Raw genomic sequence first — 19,498 nt, 5'->3', positions numbered from 1 at the left:
GGCGCAGCCTGCAGCGGCACGTCCTGGGACGCCAGAGCGCCGCCGGGGGTGGGGCGAGTCCCCGGCCCAACCGCGACCCTGTCCCGAAGAGCGCGGCGGCCGAGAGGGTCTCGGCGCCCGGGAGACCATCAGCGAAGGGACGCGCGTGCACGCGGGCCGGACCGCACCTCGGCGCACACACTGAGGATACGGGAGGCATAGAAAGTTCTAGAGTCGTAGATAGCAGAAGGGGGCGGGGGCGTGCGACGTCTCCACGCCGCTCCCCGTGGAGCTCGCGGCGCCAAGAGAACACCGCAGCCGCCCACCCACGGGCCCCTATCAGCGGGTAGTGCCTCCGCGGAGGAACGGGCTGTGGAGGGGGCGTGGCGAAGCCACCTTAAGGAGCGGGGCGGGCGCTCCGAGGCCGCTGCGCGGCGGGGGCGTGGCTTGCCGAGGGGGCGTGGCGCCGCCGTCTGCGCAGCTGCCAGAGCCTTTAAGCCCGGCTCGCGCGGCCGGAGCTTGCATTTGCCGCCCGGGAGCATTCTAACCCAGCAAATCGTCTGGCCCTCTGCGTCCCCGGCGTCCCCGGCGTCCCTGGGTCCGCAGGAGCCTACTCGCTCCTAAACCGCGCGTTCGGGTATGCCCCGCTACGAGCTGGCTTTGATCCTGAAAGCCATGCAGCGGGTAAGTGACCTTCCCTCAGAGCCCGCCTTCCCGCGCGGGTGTCCCCGCAGCCGTTAGGCCGCGCGCGCCGCCGCCTCTCCCGTGCTCCTGGGCCGCGCGGAACCCCGGGCCTGGGCGCAGGGGGCGTGTGGGCGGGCGTCCGCGCCGAGGGGCGCCCGAGGGGCGGGGGTGTGCCTGCGCGCGGGTGCGCGGGCGCGGGAGGGTGTGCCTCGCACGCGGCCGGCGGGGGGGCGGGGCGGCCCCGGCCCGCGGGAGAGGCCCTGGAAGGTTCGCGGCGGGGCGGAGGACACGCGCGAGCTCCCAGCCCGGCACCGGCTGGGGTCCCGGACCCGCTCTCGCCCGTCGTGAAGCTGCCTGGTCCCCGGCACCGCCGGCATCGCCTTCGCCGCCGCCCGCCTCGGCTCTCGGCCAGCCGGCTGCCCCGGAACCGTCCGCCCTCAATAAAGCGTTCCTCCAAAGGATGTCTGTGCAGTCGTTTGTACCACGGTCGCTAATAATCGCTCTGACGTTAAACAAACAAACAAAAAATATCTTTGACTTCTCTTTTTCTGACTTCAGCGAAAATCCTGCTCCGGGCGTCCTTAGCACAGTTTCATTCATCCGAGTTGTGGCCTCTCTTGCGCCTTCGGAAGAAGCGTCTTGCGTCTCCCCCTCCCAACCCTGCTTTTGGTTGATCTTGAGGTGGGGAATTTCAGGTTCCGAGGAATGCTAAGCGACCCTGGTGATGGTGTGGCCAAGGACAGGGGCCCGCGGCCCGGACGCAGCTCTTCGTCCTTGTTCTGGGTCAGGCCCTCCTCAAGCCCATTCTTCCTTGAATTCGGTAAAGTAGTGTGGTGTATGCTTTCTTTTTCCTTTTTTTTTTTTTTTTTCCTTTTTGCAGGTATAATAAAAATTACTGTTCTGTGTCTGAACTTTGGTGCTAGAGGTATGGACGCATTTTATGTTTGAATCAGTAACTGTTACCAAGTTTGATTCAACTTAAGCCTGGGATCTTGATCTGGGATCCATTGAAAAAATTATCAGGCAGCTTTAGGAAATTGAGGGAAAGGTCCATTACGTGCCTTGCTAACTATAAACTGGGACAGGACGCCAGCGCCTCCTGATCAGGTTGAGTCTGGCCGGCATGCCACTGCGCCCCGAGCTTCTGCTCCCGGAGTTTGGGAGAAGTTTAGATTGTATTGTTTAGCCTTTTGAGCATATCTCCCTCTCCTTCTCATCGAAATAAGCTGCTTTAATGGGATAGGAACAAGAAAGGGAAAAGTACATTATTAAAAAGAGCATTTTTGATTAGGTGAAAATTGTTTAAGACCTCCTTCATTTTTTTTTTTATTTTTTTATCACCATAAATTTTTTTTTAATTTTTTTATCTTCATTTTATTGAGGTATATTCACATACCACGCAGTCATACAAAACAAATCGTACTTTCGATTGTTTACAGTACCATTACATAGTTGTACATTCATCACCTAAATCAATCCCTGACACCTTCATTAGCACACACACAAAAATAACAAGAATAATAATTAGAGTGAAAAAGAGCAATTGAAGTAAAAAAGAACACTGGGTACCTTTGTTTCCTTCCCCTATTTTTCTACTCATCCATCCATAAACTAGACAAAGTGGAGTGTGGTCCTTATAGCTTTCCCAATCCCATTGTCACCCCTCATAAGCTACATTTTTATACAACTGTCTTCGAGATTCATGGGTTCTGGGTTGTAGTTTGATAGTTTCAGGTATCCACCACCAGCTACCCCAATTCTTTGGAACCTAAAAAGGGTTGTTAAGACCTCCTTTAAACCTGTGCTTTTTAGGAGCCATTATAGAGCCTGGAAAATGTGGTAACTGAATTTATTTATTTTTATTTTTTCTTGTTGTAGGGCTTTAAGAGGTCACCCTATAGGCATAGTGTTTGCTCATTCCATAAAACTTTGAAATGGAAACACCACACTCATCTTTGTCTTTGGCATAGCTGCCAAGTACACTGGTTAACGTGGCTGCAAGTATATTGGTTAAATGTATTTCCATTACCATGATACCTGTATTTTTTATTTATTTTTTCCATATCCTGTGACAACCAGGATTGGCAGTCTTTGGGTGTTGAGCATATGTTTTTTAATCTAGTTCACATAGGTGTAATAGTTCAATACCATCTTTGAAATCCTGGCGAGATAGCAAGGGAAAAGCCTTAGAAAGCACGTAATCAAGGTGAACTCTTTCCTCGGGGAGAAGGAAGAGGCCCCATAGAAATAGGTAGAACATTGTAGCAAAGGGGAAGTTATGTTGAGTTCCTTGACCTAAATTAAGATTAACTTTTTCCCCCCCTTTGGTGTAAAAATTTATCTTTGAGGAGGTTGTCAATGTACAACAAATACAGACTTCCTGGTTTTGGACATCTTTGCTTGCTATCAATTTAGGAAAATTGGATTCCAAAATAGGATCAATAACTGTGGGGAAAATGAATGGAAAAGTTGACCCTAGGTTATTTTAATGTAAAATGCCAGTATGAGCTTGCTTACCTTTAACAGGCCCTGGAAAACCTTTATTCTGAAGCAGTTTATGGTTCTACTGCACAAAGGCTATCCTAACTCAAGTCTAAGTTGCATGTGCATATCTTCTTGATTCTGAAACAAACACATCTTACAGTGAACCTGTTTAATGTGGTGGACTATTTCCTCTCTTCCCCTCCAAAGTTATTTGTGTTGGGAATTGAGGATATTTTAAAGAGACGTGTTGTGTTAAAGAAACAGATCTTCCAGGAGATGTGGAAGTGGGGATTTCTTGCTGTTTTCCTATCAGTTTCTTCTCTGTGGTAGCCTAATTAAGTCTGAGCAGCATTCCTAGTCTCTTTGGAGACTCCCCAATCATCCCCCTTGTTTGATTTCCTTTGACCCCTAACTCACCTCCTTAAAATAGAGCATACAGAGCTTTAAATTTAAAATGTGGATGCTGTACTGAGCATCTCCCTACTGGAAACCCACTGCCTTGTAGCAAAATCACTTTAGGGAGTCCCAGCTGAGTCAGATTTTAGAGCGTGGGATATGCAGTTAGAGTTTGCTAACCTGCTGATTGCATTTATGAGTGTAGACACCTTTGCTCCCAAGAAATTTATTTGCAGTTACTGTTTAGCTTGAGTTTTATTTAATTCTGGGTATATACAAAAAAAGGTTGTTTCTGTTTTCTCCCTACTTTTAATTTAGCATGTCGGTGAAAGTATGGTTAAATTCTGAAATATGTAGTAAACTAATGGAAATTGTGAAACCTGGCCTTAAAGGTGGTAATTGAGACCATTGGAAAGGGTAGTTGCTTATAGAATAAGAAAAGATGAAAGTCTTGTTAATAGCTTAGCCTGAGAGCACCAGAAGAGTTCTATTCAGTTGTGGAAGACAGTATCCAAAGACTGCAATGTGGAAGGACGTAGCTGCAGAGAAAAGGCCACTGGCTACAAATTTCTGGGCAGTCTCATGGAAGATCTTTTGTAACAAACGAAAAAGAAACTGAATGAATAGCCTGTGAGAGGGTGAGTTCTCTGCACCTCCACCCTGCCTCCCTGCAAATAGGTAGAAGGGGGCAAATAGATGCATTTGGTGGGTGAGGTCTGCAGCTGATTTTTTAACACCCAGAGTCTGAAAAATGACTCACACCCTTTGATTTCATTTTGAAATTAGACTTTAAAGAAGGCACAGATACTGAATGAATGGTGTTTAATTGCAGTTTGGTAAACGACCGAATTGCCAACACACAAGTGATTAAGCCATGTACTGTGTAGAAAAGCATAGCAAAAGCTTTGTGAACTTTGTATACAATTTTTACACTTGAGGTGGGTGTGGGAAAGGAAATTTTGAGAAAAAAAGTTTGCAACACACTTAAATTTAGTTATTTAATTTAAGAACAGTTTACTTATCTTGTCTTATTCTGTGTGCTCAGAAGATGATGATGGTTGGCATATTTAAGAGTTGTGAAAGCCCTGGGAAAATGTATACATTTTTTCCCCCTGAAATCTCATCTTTACTCCGGAATTTTACAAGAAGATCTAAAGGTTAATGGTTTAGATAATGTCTGAGTACATGTGTGTACAATAAAACAGCATTAATTTATATCTACTTGTACATATTTTTTAGTAGGAATAAAGCTACTTTGCAAGCCTTAAGTTCTTTGTCTCAAAGAGATTGAAATGCTGCTATTTGTATGTTTAGTGCCCCCCATTTTATTGTTTTTAATGTTACTGAAAAGCAGATTATATTTTAGATTTTAAAGACAATTTTTTTGAGATAGTTCTTTGTGGGTAAATCGTTTTATAATGTAATCTGAGCTTAATTTATTACCTGGGTTTTATAACCTTAGAAGTATAAAACAGGTAATCCAGTTGCCATGAAGCAAAGAGCAGGTTTTCTGATGGTGTGGTGAAGTCTTTCTTCTGTTTTTCTTCACTCACCCTTTTTGATGAGAAAACCTGGCACAAGTGTTTGTTCTAGAGTTGTATCCAAGTTAGGATCTTCTGAAAATAATACCTAGAAAATGTCTGCATATTAGCCACCTTTGGAAGTACTAGCATGCTAATGAATGGCTTATGTATGGGACTGGCCAACCCTAGGCCCTTGTAGTTGGTTAGCTTGGCAACCTTTAATAACTAGGAAACAGTGAAATTTCTGCTCTCAAGTACTAGGAGACCTTAGTTAAAATGGAAACATCCTTGTTCAGGCTGTCAGATGACAAAGTCCTTTCTTTCCCTCCTCATAGGCCCTCCTTATACAGCTTATTTTGTATCTTTCATAATTGCTCTTTGTGTTTTGTGAGCTCTAAGCCAGACAATTTAAAATAGGTATCCAATAGCAGAGGACTTTGCGCCTTGTGGGCAATGTTATACTTTCATTTGGTATTAAAGTTTTCTTGGGTTACAGCGTTTTGCCGCAGCAGTAAGTGACTGAAGAAGGAGTTGGATCCTGCCCCTGAGCTACAGCTAAGTACAAGGAGTGGCTTGGGGGTCAGGAGTCCTTCCTCAGCAGACTGGTTTGTATGTATGAAGACTGCCTGTCACAAGTTGACATGCTGCACTAATTTTTTTTTTTCTAATGGTTATTTATGACTCACATTCAATACTGATGTTTATAGGTCTTTGAAATTGAGGTTGTATCTAGTATTTGTATATGCATAGTGCTATTGAATCTTCTCACCTTTTAGGCTATAAAATCACTTTAAAGAAGTCAAAGAGTTTGACAGCAGTCAGAGGGACAAATTCTAAAGTACTGTTTTTCATCTATTGCCTTGGCTGTGTTTGTGGTAGAGGTATGTCTAAAAGAAACCTGGAATTAAGAAACATTAACATCAAGGTGGAAGGAAGGATGGAGAGGGCATGATGAAAAATTGCAGTGTGTTTACTCACTCTGTATAAAAAGCTGTTGCAATTTATTTATTTAACTATCATACTTCCCCTAGTACACAAAGTTACTGGCTTTATGTTAGAGTTGATTTCCATTATTCTTAGGATTTTATCTGTTCAAGATAAGGACACTTCTTTAGTGGAAGGCGATATTCTTAACCAACAGGGATCATATCAACACATGTAGTTAACCCTTATTTAAGTAAATCAAATTTGAGGAATCGGCAGGTAGATGTCTGGTAAGTAATCAAGTAATGTAAAGGAAAAACGATCCTCAAGAAGTTTGGAAAAGGACAGGTACATCCAGTCCTCTTGTCTATTGCTTGTAACTTAGAGCAGGGGCTGGCAAACCATGGTCCACAGGCCAAACCAGACCTGTAGCCTGTTTTTGTATGGCCTGTGTGCTAAGAAAGAATTTTACATTCTTAAATATTTGAGGGGAGGGCAGGATTCAAAAGCAGGATAATATTTTATTATGTAAAAAATTATATGAAATTCACATTTGAGAGTTCGTAAGTAAAGTTGTATTGGAACATAGCCATACTCATTTGTTGGTATTTACTGTCTGCTCCTTTACAGAAGAAATTTGCCAACTTTTGATTTAGAGTGTATGGACAGAGATGATTTCTTAGGTTGCACATTCTCCTGACTTCTTTTGGTGCTATTTTCTGAGACATTTCTTCTTTGATTTCTCTTTTCCCTTCTTATTCTTTATACTCTACCTTTGGCCTTAATGTGGATGATTTGCCTTTTTTTTTGTAACAGGCTGACAACTCTGTCATTTCCTATTCTCTTCTCGAAGGATCTCTGACGTCCTTTTGGCACTACAAATTCAGTGTACACAACTCGTTGAATTGCCTACCCGAAAACTTGTCTAATTTACTTCTGTTTATGGCATCTCTATCTTCTGTCACTTGGGGCTGAACAAACCCAATTCTCTTCCTGCAATCTTAGTCCTGTAGAATCTGTTCTCTGTCCTAACTGAACTACTGATTCTTCTTGCTTGGATTCTCCGAGTTTCTTAGTTGGTCTCTCCAGTGAGCTGCTGATGGGAGAATAGTAATGCCCGTAAATATGCTTTTAGGAGTGCAAAAATAGATTTTTACTTGAGATAAAGAGCTAAACTGAGATGGATTTTTAACAAGGAACTTATTAGAAAGCATTGTATAGTGATTGCTTTCTGTTTACTTCAGTGCCTTCCCATACTAGTTGATTGTGTCACCACCTCTCTTTTTCAAAGTCATTCACAGTGAAGTGTGGCATTCATGGCCTTCTCTGATCTGCTGCCAGCCTATTTTCCTAGCCTCATCTTTCCATTTCTTCCATTATCCATCCCATCTGCCAAGTAAACAGAGCTGCTGTAGATCCCTGTAAATACCATTTCCTTTTATTTTCCTTGATGCCTCTTTGATACTACTATTCTGCTTGGAATGCCTTCCCTTTCCACTTTACCACATCAACTTCATGAAAATCTGCCTGAAGTTCATTTTAACTCACTCAGTACATTAAACTAATATTTGAGAACCTGTCCTGTTAAGGAGTACAACCTGTAACTTTCCCTGGAACTTACATGATGTTTTTCTGTCTCTGATCACGTGGAACACTTTCTACCTTGTTTGCTAGTTAATTGATGAATGTGTCTTTTCTCCTTTGCTAGATTAAAATTTTTGAGGATCAAGTCTATTTCCTTTCTGCCCTCTGCCATGCTACGCACACATGGTAGGGCTTATGACTCATCTCTAAAATAGTTATTTGATATATAGCATGTTGACCAAGTGTGCTGGTAGGCTGATTTCTAGTCAGTGTACTTTGCTCAGCCTGGGTGAGTTGTATGCTTACCAGAAGTTGTGTTGGTTTTCAAGACTATTTTATGAGAGGTAATCTTGTTATTAAATATCATGTAAAATGATGAAATGAGTGTATGCTTTTTTCCCTATGAAAACCAAGTTGGATGCTTTGGAAAGACTTGATGAAGGTGAGTCACTAAAATTATTGCTGTGGAGTTAGGTGTGGCTGAAGTAACTGTAAAAGTTTGGGAGAAGAGTAACAGTAGTCCAGAATGATTCTGTATGTAGACTGCATCACAGGGGCTTCTTAAAGCTTTCCACTTCGATGAAACTGGAACTGGACAAACTAAAACTGGAAATTGTATATGCTGCATTTGTAGATGTGGCTTAGATCTAGCAGAATGAACTTCACTCAGCAAGGAACTCTCAATCATCGATCCCATTCTCCAAGTCCTCTGACCCCATATTAAGATTGGCAAATGAATGATTATTTATGTGTTAAACTTAAATAAGATATTTAAGGTATGTATGTGTGATTTTTTTTGATTTTCAACCTTAGCTTTAATTACCCCCACCCCTTTTTTTTTAACTACTACTTTTGGATATGATTGTTTTGGGTGCGAAGGCTTCTGCTTCAGTTAGCACTCCTGATTTTTGTTTTCTAAATAAATAAGAAAATACAAGATCCTGAGGGAAGATACTGGTTGCATATGGTGAGACAAACAAAGCAGGTGTTGGGAAACCAGAAAGAGCTTTAGAGATAGACTGGCCTGTTATTGGTTCTTGACACTCACTGCCTAGGGATCTTGGACAAATTACGTGACCTTTGTGGATTCTCAGTTCCTCATTTGTGTAATGGGAGTAATACTTACACTGGACAAGGGTCTTTGAACAGACTTTCATAAAGTGGTAAGATCGCCTTGCAGATAGTAGGGATTCCATTTGTCAGTAAATAGCGCTGATCTCAGGCAAGTTACTGAACATCACTGCCTAGGTTTTCCATTATTTCCACCTTATTGCTGAAGACAGTCCAAAAATATGAACTTACATGTAAGTTTAAATTGCCACAATCCCCAAGTGAGTCAAATCTGGAATATAGTACTTGGTTCAGTAAATAATTGAATTAGGCCTACTCCATAATAGTTTGCATGTGAATCAAACAAGGCCCAGCTTTTGTATCTGTGAGATGTAGAGTGTTTATATGAGGTATTCTGTGAACTCTACCAGCTTGGAAGACTGACTTCTTTGCCAGATTGTTGTATGCCATTTATTCCACAGATAACGGTTTGCCCTGTGTGCTCTGGAACTCCTCATCAGGGACTCTGTTTGCATCTGGGCTTTGTGTTCTTATCCTTTACCTTCCATCCTTATATAACTAATAGTAAGACTTTTTGTCTTTAGGTGAGAAGGCTGGAAAAAGTGAAGAAGGTTAAGGGGAAAATCTAAAGAAAAGAATTACTTAGATTTGAGGCTGCTGGTGTGAGGGAAAAACTTAATTTATTCAGTAAATGTTGGATGGCCCCTTTTCATAGAATCAATTGGTAGTCCAATCACTTTCTGCTTCTACATGGTATTTTCACTTAGTATTTTATTTTTCATTTTTGGTGCAGCAAGGTATTATAAAACTGTATTTTCCCTTTTAACTGGTGACGTGACTTGTAGGCACAGATTTTTATAAAGATTTGCATAAAACAGCATTATTTTACATCATAGCATATGTCTGGAATGTGTATATTTCATTAACGCACTTACTGATTTTTTAGTGGTGTAAGCCAGGAGTACCTGGAATCCAGCAAGTCCAAAATCAAGCATTTCACAAGAAAATAAGTATTTTTTGATATGTACTTAACAGTCACTTTTTAAACCCAGCTTTATTTCAGACTTAATTTATTGTGACTTTTTTGTACCTGAGTCTTATTTTAACCCCGAAGAACTATAAAGCTGAATAATGGGAATTGTAGGGAACTGGACACCATATGAAACAGACCTGGGAAGTGTGTGTGTGTGTGTGTGTGTGTGTGTGTGTGTGTGTTTAACAGATGAGTGAAGAAATATTGTGACCAAGAAGAATATTAGTGCCGGTGACTCTTAAAACTATTTTCAGCCTGTGTTTGGGAGATGGCAATGTGATGTGTAAATGCATTCATGAGTTAATAAAAGCTATTTAAATTAACCAAGTTGCCTAAGGAATAGAGTGTGTGTTGAATTCTTTTAGCCAGTATTCTAAAACTAGGTAAGTATGACTGATGGCCAGCCTTAGATTGCTTTGTCACAGTGTAGAATGTCTCCATTCATGAGGAAAGGGGGTGGGTGGGGCCTGTGGCTGGGGGTGGGGGAGGCTAAAAGAGTGTGCATAATAGCTCACTGCCATGAAACCTTGCCTCTCAGGAACTGAGTGATCAGTAATTTCAACTCCCCAGGCTACCAAGCTCTAAGTAACAACAACAGTAACAAAAGGCCAGTGCTGGTGTGCTGAGCTTATGACTCCACTCCAGCTGGTTAGTGCCATGGGGAGCACCCCCAGCCGGAAATCCAGATTTTCAGCAGTCTGATGTTGGCAATTAATTTAAAAATATTTACACACCACGAGTCAAATGCAGTGAGTCTGTGGGTCAGATATGGCCACCATTTTGTAATTTCTAATTTATTTAATTAGCTTTAGATCTCCTTTGAACTTCTTTTAGCATTTAGGTTTCAGAAAGTGCTGTTTACATGCAAAGTCCACCTTGTTAATTATGGGACCAATAGCTACTCAGTAAATGGCAAGCATGTTCCATTCTTGAAAGTAATATCAATTTCTATTGGATTATTTATGCCCAGTTGGGCGACGGGGTACATACAGACTTCAGAGTTGCACAATGCCTGGAGAAGCCTTAACAGTGTAAACTGTCAAGTTGCTATTCACAGTCTACTTTTCCTTTGACTATTTGGATGATAGCTTATTTTAAGCATGTGTTAGTACAATTTAATTTGCACCCATTGTGCTAACATCTTGGGGATATGAAATACTGCTTCCAGGCAGAGACTGCTTTGTCTAGAAAATGACATTTTTTTTCTCAGGCTGTATCTATGAAGTTCAAATTAATTTATATTACCTGTGATCCTTGAAGTGTAGTATTACCATGAAAAAATTCTAAATGTCTCTTAGAGCAAGGGGATGATAACAGTATTTCTGACCAGTCTTCGTGTTTCTGTAGAACAGAAACCGTGTTATTACCACCTTGATTAGTCTTCCCTGTGTGTCTTTCTCACCTCCACCCCTCCCATCCCAAATACATAATAACAATTTCCAAATCGGAAAACTCAGATCCAGTGTGTTCTTCCCTACTTTTCAGCCCAGGGTATAACTGATTTGTTTTGCTCCCCCCTTTCCCTCCAATCATCCTTACTTGGGACATCCTTACTTGGGACATTTTTACTCTTACTGTAGCTCTCTAGTTCAGGGAATCCCTAACCAGTTTGGGAAGACTTCAGTAGTGGTTGGTGTAGATGAGAGCTTAGAGAAGGAATTGCAAGTAAAAGTGTAGGCTTAAGAAAACCTCTACCTGGAGGCTTCCGTGCTCATGAACTGGCACTTCCCTGCTTTTTAGATGCTAATTGTAGTATCATCCTCCCCCTGCCCCAGAATCAAGAATTCCTGATTTTGTCTTTGTTTAGATTTCAGATTTTAATATGTTCTCCTTTACCCCTATGCAGGCTGTTAAATGCTTTAATTTTTATGTCAGGTGAAGAAACCCACGTGCAGCCGAATTGCTGTGGATGTAGTCCAGTTTGAGTAAACTTTTATTGTGATTAGACTTAGCTGTGCATGCATTTCAGTTTTGGGGAATATCCTTGTATGGGAACCCATGTGCATTCCTTGCTTCTGGTAGAAGGGTAGAGAATCTGTTAAATTCTCAGATACCTGCCCCATTTTGTTTGCGTTCAAATGTTGTTCTATGTGTGATTCATGAACAGAAAACATCTGTTCAGTACTTGTTTTGAATTACATTTAAGGTGAGTTTATGTTGCTGACTGAAAAGCCAAGTTTGGGGATAGGGCCTTTACCTGGCATATGTTACTGGAAAGATGTACTTTGATTTTTTTTTTTTTTTTTAATAGTTGACCATTAAGTCAGTATATGACCCAGTAGTAGCTTGTTCTGATTTGTCATTCTTTTGCTGATGTACTGCTTGCCTTCTCTTCTGTTAGCAGTCACATGAGAAAGCAATTGTATGAAGTATACTATCTTGAACACCTGAAATATCCAATTTCCATCAGGTCCAGCAGACTGAGTCCAGAAAAGGAATGCCGTTTGCACGTGTGGACTAAGGGCCAGGAGTTTTTGCAAGTTCACTGTGTGTATAAGAAGATTAAAAGTGAAGAAAAAATTCTTGCTAATGCTATTTTCTTTATTAAATATATTGTCTGATTAGGATGAAAACATTGGAAACTACTTGTGATTTCAAGATCTCCTACCTTCTCTGATACCCAAGAAACATAGTTCTGATCCTGTTTCCCTGAACTTTTATACCAGTCTACTTGTCCTGTCTTTCAAATACAAGAGAAACATTTGCTGTCTTGGTAATCTGAACACTGTGCCCCTGTTTTATGTTCATTTCTTATGTTCATTTTGGGCAAAATTTATTCCAGTCCTTCCAGATACTGTTAAAAGTATCTTGTTTGTAGTCTTATTACTTACTTCTAAAACTATTAGATTCTCAAACCTTAGGGAAGGTTAAAAGGTTTCTCTTTTATTTTCTAACCAAAAGAGTGAGTATCTATCTGAGGAAACATCCCAGATGATGATTTGGTCTCAAGGAGAATTAGGGGTTTCTGTTCTACCAAGAAGAAGCTTGTGTTTACATTTTCTGGCTTCAGTTACTGGAAAAATGAGAAACTTTTTGGTATCAGTTCTTGTAGGAACATAAAATTGAAACTAAGTAGGATGAGAATAGAAAGAACATGAAGGTGGTGAACCAGAGTTGACTTAGTCTGATGTCTGACACAAACTCTTACCTCTCTAAACCTTAGCATTGATAGCTGGTTTAAGCAGAGGTTGTGTGTATTTTCTGTTTCTACTTAAATCCTCAGCTATTTTATGGGTTAGGTAGTGTGATCTCCATGTTACAAATGAAGAATCTGAAGCAGAGTGATGCCTATGGTCTCACAGCTCAGTAAGTAGTCAAGCTGGTATTCTAAAGGCCGTCTCAGAGTAAGACATGTTTTTGATCACTGCACCTGTACAAAAAGTATATGCTATAGTGATAGTATAGTTAAAGTCCCTTTAGATTGAAGGAAATATTTATTCCATGTTGATTTGACTTCTTGTTATGTGCCAGCACTTCCTTGTGTTTGGAGAATATGGACTTTACATGCTAGTAAGGGAGACAAACTAGCAAAAGCTCTGAAGAGAAACAAACCAGGATAAGGGACAAGTTCCATTTTATTTAGGGTGTTCAGGGAAGGCAGAGAAGGCACTCAATTCTCTGGGCTCTTCTTCAATAGGACGACTCTAAGAGTTTCCTGAAAGAACTGACAGTACATGGCAGTGGTTTAATGTTTAATTTTGTTCCCACATGGCTTTTAATCTAGTAATTTACCTTAATGATGTAATAGCCTTGAGGGGTGTGTGTGTGTGTATGTTTTTATTCCCATTTTATAGAAGTGAGAAGGCACAAAGACTTAAGCATACCCAAAGGTAAATCCCTTAATGAATCTCATATTGTACCCTTAACCCAACCATTAATCAGTATTTTACTGATCTTGCTTCATCTCCATCCACTCCCACTTTCTTGTTTTATATGAGTAATGTATATTTTTCTTAAATTTTCAAACTGTTGGAAGATTTATAAGAACTGTTCAGTAATACCTTTTCACCTAGATCACCAGTTAAATTTGCCATTTTTGCTTTATCTTTTCTGTACCATTAGGAATAGGGCATTTGCCTGCCTAACTACAATATAATTATTGAACTCAGCGAAACTTAACATTGATATAACACCAAATATTCATTTCATATTCAGATTATCTCTCTTATTTCACTGCTATCCCTTAGTTTTTAAATCCACGATTTACTCAAGGACCATGTATTTTGTTATTGTTCAGTCTCCTTTGATCAGGAACAGGTCTCACACCTTTGTCTTTAATGACAGTGGCCCTTTGAAGAGTCCAGGCCCACTGTTCTGCAGAATGTACTTCAATTTGGATTTATCTAATTGATTTTTCATGATAGAATCTGGTTAGATATTTTTGGCAGGAATATTCTATCTGGATGTTGTGCCTTTCTCAGTGCACCCTTTCAGGAGTTCATGTTCATGTAAATTGTTGGTTAAAGGGGTATCCATGAGATTGCTGCATTGTAAAGGTACCTTTTTTTGCCTTTTGTAATAAGTAATCTGTGGAGTGATGAATTTGAGACTGAACTGTTGAGCAATCTTCTTGTTTCAGCATCTATTGATGATTCTGAAAAAGGATAAGTGCTTTTGAAAAAACATAATTACAGTGCTTTTACAACACCTGACTACAATTCTTTAACATCTTATATCCTGACCAGGTTCAAATTCCCTGTATTGTCTCAAATATCTCTCTACAGTTGTGTTGCTTGAATCTGAATCCAAACAAGGCCCCCAGCTTACATTTATTTGATGACCTGTTGACTCGAATAGCTTCCCCTACCTTCCCTCCCTTTTTTCCTAAGTCATTTATTTGTTGAAGATACTGAGTCATTTGTCCTCTTGAATTCCCCACATTCTGGATTTGGCTGATCACTTCTTGCAGTTTTAAGTGTTTCTCTGTGCTAGGTATTTTCTGCAAAGTAGTAGGTGGAACTTTGATTCAGTGTAGCTTTTGTTTAGTTTTGCAGGAGTACTTAGGTGGTGCTGGGTGTAGCATCAGTTGAGGAGGCACAGAATAGGTACATTTGAAACGATTCATCCTTGGTGGATGCAGCTATTGCCAGCCTCATCCATCCTTTGTAAAGTTCCCCATCAACCTTTTGCCCAAGAATTTTAGCAAACAATGATAATTATTGCCTAGGTCCAACCCAAGGTTTGCAAATCTAATTTCCATTATTCCTTCTGCATCAGTTAGCTGGATTTTTTTTTCCTGGCTTGAGTTTATTTCTAGTTTTTTTTCCTCCGTGTGTATCTTCTTGGAAGAGGATACATTCTTAATTTTTATTTCAGAGGGGATATTCCTGGACTCCTTTAGTGATCCTCTAAAACGTCCTCAGTTTCCTCATTTGTAATTGGTGATGACTATTGTGCCCACCTCCTGGGATTTTTGTGAGGATAGATGGTTAGTATGTGCAGGGTAACAAATAGTGCCCCGGCTCTCTGTGTATGCTACTTACGGAAGTAAGTTTCTCTAGTTCTATGGGAACATGTAGACTCTTCAGCAGGTGTGGTGGAGAGGTGAAAGGAGAGGTTCTTCATGAGTTGACAGCAGGATGCTTGAACGTGCACAGAGTGAGCTGAAGGGAAGTGCTGCTTGCTCATACTTATCTGCCCTTTGGACTACATGGAAGCAACCATAATGCAAGAGGCAACTGTGCATATCACTGCACACTGTGACATGAGCATGGATAATTGCCGAGGTAAAGCCTGGAACACATTTTGAAATGGCATGTGTACAATGAATGGAATAAACCATCTTGTGTGATGGGTAGGTTGGGTAAGAATGGAGTCTCTGTATACATGATCTAGTTATCATCCATGTATAAGTTAAAACAGTGGCTGTTTCACAAACCCATACCCAAAAGGTCTTAATTCTTTGAGACTTGAAAAAAAGATAGTGAGCCACCCTTCTATATTGATAAAAGCAGGTTAACATGAATATTTCTTAGAGAAAAGAGGAGATGCATATGGGGGAAATGATAAATTCTGTGGCTTACAAAGGTTTCTAGGTTAATGAAATTTCATTTGAAGAAATGATTTACTTACTGGGGACGCCATCCCTTCTCACACCCCGTAAGTGAAACTGATAAAGGTAGAGCTGTTTTGATTGGGCTATTCTGTCTCCTCTTCCACTCCTGTGGTGATCCATGAGGAACTGGAGATACTCAGTACAGTTTCAAAACCATTCATGTCCAATCAGGGTTTCATAGGCTTATATCCTTTTTTTGTTTTCTTTATTAGAAAAGTTGTAGGTTTATGGAACACTTATGCATAAAATACAGTTCTTATATACTTTTTAAAACTTGGACAGCTAAGATTGTAGGTGTGATAGAAATGTATTATTAAAGTTATTTAAGGACAAACTCCTTAATGTTTTAGGACTGTTACTTAAATTATGTGTAATGTTGTCTTCAGTTCAACTTGTAATTTAAAATGGCTGGAGTTCATTCCAGTTGTATTACAGAAACTTGTTTTGCATTTAAGCGTCACTTATGAATAACCAATATCATGTTATTCTACGTTTTTAAAGTAAGCAGGGGTTTTGAGCATATGAGTATGTATAAACCTTATAGCAAGCATCATGAGTCTATTCCTTTGATGCAGTTTGCTTTACTGGGCCTTGAATTAAGATGACAAAAGTTTCAACATTTGTGAAAAGTCTGTAAGTTGAATGTAAGTTGCTACTAATTTTTTTTGTATTATATTTGAATGAAATTTATTTAAATAGGAGCTAATAGTTGATCAGGTGGTTTGAGGCCTCTAAAACTTGTGACAAAGAGCTGCAAATTTAATAACGTTGTTTTAGCTAGTTTTTCCATGTAAAAATTTTTGTGATGCTCCTAAAATGCCTGGCATGTAGTTGACAGTTTAATTTGAGAGGAACCGATAATATTACTTCCAATCCATGTAAGTTGTGCTTGGCAGTATGATAATCTTTCTATATGTTATTTATTCTGTATTAAACCATTAATCCTAATATAAGCCATTAGGTTTAAAGCTTTCTGTATGTTATTTATTCTGTGTTAAACCATTAGGTTTAAACCATTAGCTGCTGGTTTACTGGTGAGGTGGTTTAGCCTCACAGAGGTTAAATTGGCAAGTGTTAAGATTGTGCAGTGAGGAAGTGGTAGAGCTTGGAACCCAGGCTTTAAAAGCTTGTCTGCTTTCTGCTACTCCCTACCAGCTCCACATGTGTGGTGGTGCCTACATCCACTTCCCTTCAACTTACACAGTATGAAATGTGGTGTAGTGAGAGCTTTGTATATCACTCTTTGGGGGGTGAGGTGGGGAGAAAACCAAGCCTTGAGTATAGCCATATTTTCTGTTTCTTTTTGGTAGGTTACGAAAAGATTTTCATAATCCAGAAAATCATGTTTTCAGAGATCTCTGTGTGTTCTATAACCCTTAAACTGCTAGCTGGTAAAATGAATGTTTTCATTGGATCAGAGTATGAACGAGAATGGGCAAGCCTACCCTTGACCGAGTGCTCGGATGGGCCTGTTCAGGTTGTCTCTTGAGAGTGTGTTTTTTATACTGACTCCAAAGCTAAATAGATTGTCAGTTTTAGGGTCACCATATTTCTCTAGCCTTTGGTTAGTAGCCCAGGTGCCTCATTGAATTTACTATGATTTACAGAGCCTTGAGTTTAGGGTTTGTTTTCCTTGTTCCCTGTTTAGTTCTATGACATGTGACTTTTTTTTTTAGATAGGAGGGTGACCAGTTGTCCTGCATTGTCCAAAATGTCATAGTATAATTTCCTGATTTGGAAGATAAGTTATATGGTCACCTTAGATACTATAAGAGATGCAGTTAATTCAGTTGTAATTTAATTCATACAGTTTCATGAAACTGGACCAATATGGTGTGCAAATTGTGCAAAACTATCAATAAAACATTACTTTCCAAGAAAGAAGTTGCCTCCTCTGGGGGTTGAGGAGAAGGTGTCTGCTGTGTTCAAAACACCCTTGTTGAGGTTTGGCTAAATCTTCCCACCACCATTAAGGGACCATTTCTTTATACATTCTAGGACTGTTACTCTCATTGTGGAAATAATTGTTTTGGTTTTTTTTTAAATAATGCACTACCAAAGAACCATCCCACATACTTTTCATAATTTTGATCATTTTATTACTTGTTCCATAGTTTTCACTTAAGGGGTTTACTTGAACTGTGAACTAGCTTAGTCCTAGAAATATGAAAACATAAATTTAATAGCTCCATTTTAACTTAAAAAAAAAAATTAAAGGCATAGTCTTTCTGAAAATAAAAAGAGCTCTAGGCAGTCATTGTGCTTTTGTTGTAGAAGTATTTTCTTAAAAGAAAGGGATAAAATATATACACTTTATATTGTATTTGGAACCATTTCTAGAGAATGTACAGTTTCCTGAAAGGCTGAACTTCTTCGTAACTGTGGCAATCTATCATGACTGGAATGTGAGATTTAGTTGTATTTTAGTATTTTATATTTTTCTACATGAAATTGACCTATTTTGTTTTTGTTTTGTTTTTCCTTTTCCAGTCTTAACAGGTGCTGGTCTCGGATGTTTTTTTGTTTCAGTTGGAAAAAATGTTAAATATACCCAAAGACTGGTATCCAGTGACAAAGGGACTGTCAGCAATGACTTTTGAAGGGTCTGAAGAGGGATAGGCAGAAAGAGTTGAGGACTCAGCTTTGACCTCACGTTTGGCCGCTCCCCCACTGCCTTTCTTGTGGGCAGAATGTGTCTTTTCTCTTTTGCTTATCTGCTCTTCTAGAGAAGTTAGGGGTTAGACCTAGCATGGGAATTCCAACCAGTCTGAATATTCAACAGGGAGCAGAATATGTCATAAATATGAGCCTTGCATAAGTCGTATCTGACAATGAAAAACGGTGCCACTAGAAAAGCCTGATGTTGGCAGTGCTTCCTAGTGACGGAGGAAAGAAGTGCTTGCTCTGTTTCTGAGCAGTTTGTTCTCTGAACAGATAAGCTGCTGCAGTGACCAATACATCCCTTCTGCACCCTGCCGCCCCTTCCCCTCCAAACCACAAGAACCCTTGAGTGTCTTTCTGTCCCTTCTTGGGGAAACACATGGTCAGTCACCACTGTGGAGAAGAGTAATGTCTGAAGGGACCCTTCTGAGCTATGAGCTGGGCTTATCTGTGTAACTGGAAACACGTGGCAAGGGCATGGCTTGGAAGTGTGGCAGGGAGAGCCCTGGAGAAGGCAGTTTCACAACTGCCAACAGCAATTTTTATTGTAATTGAGGACCTGCCCCTTATGCTGAAACATTAAAGGTATCCTTTTAAATGATCATTATTTATTAGCCATCTGAGTTGGTTTTATTTAAAATTAGGCGATTTCTTAAATAATGTTGAGGTATTTCTGAAAACTTGAAAATTTTTGGGGTGGGGAAGGTGGTCATAGAAACATCTATTTTAGAATTTGGCAGGTATCAAGTGATACAAATCTCAACTTAGTGTATTTTGTGCTTTGATCCATGGTAATTTTATTTATGCCAGTCATTGACACTGACTTTTAGGAGAAAGGATTTTAGTCAGTTTTCTTAATGTTATAGTGGTGCTTTATACTTTAAAGTCATAAAAATGGGGTTGATGGCAGCTTTATGAATTAGACCTACTCACCTAATTTAGTAGGGCATTTGTCTTTTTCTTGCCAGTGGTTGATGTGTGTGTGGTGTTTGTAAGTTTTTAGTACTCTGGTTTATTTTGAACTGTTTTGAAAAGAGCTGGTTTGATATATTATCATTTTATAGGCTTTAGGTTTATTGTTGATTTTAAAGGAAAATGTCTAGA

General features: G+C 40.0%; 2 protein-coding genes across 4 annotated transcripts in view; both read left to right on the top strand.

Annotated features, from left to right (window-relative positions):
- The first annotated feature begins 310 nt into the window (after positions 1–310).
- MRPS6 (mitochondrial ribosomal protein S6) overlaps positions 311–19,498 on the top strand; it is a 68,376-nt gene continuing 49,188 nt past the window's right edge. Inside the window, exon 1 of one of the 3 annotated variants that reach the window (XM_037832042.1) lies at positions 311–325. Coding sequence is in view for 1 of the 3 variants with exons in the window: in XM_037832049.1 (XP_037687977.1) it covers positions 619–663 (45 nt within the window). In the remaining 2 variants the exon portion in view is untranslated. Of the gene's footprint in view, positions 326–469; positions 664–19,498 lie in introns of those variants that run through there. The other 2 variants (XM_037832049.1, XM_037832033.1) reach the window with 2 other exon arrangements.
- The window catches only part of SLC5A3 (solute carrier family 5 member 3), a 31,699-nt gene continuing 12,750 nt past the window's right edge, over positions 550–19,498 (top strand). The window contains exon 1 of the mRNA XM_037832021.1: positions 550–663. The gene's annotated coding sequence lies outside the window, so the exon portion shown is untranslated. The remainder of the gene's footprint in view (positions 664–19,498) is intronic.

The sequence above is a fragment of the Choloepus didactylus genome, chromosome 1 (genome assembly GCF_015220235.1).
Source record: "Choloepus didactylus isolate mChoDid1 chromosome 1, mChoDid1.pri, whole genome shotgun sequence".
Lineage (NCBI taxonomy): Eukaryota > Metazoa > Chordata > Mammalia > Pilosa > Megalonychidae > Choloepus > Choloepus didactylus.
The sequence above is the reverse complement of the archived record's forward strand: the minus strand, read 5'-3'. Positions and strand labels throughout refer to the sequence as shown.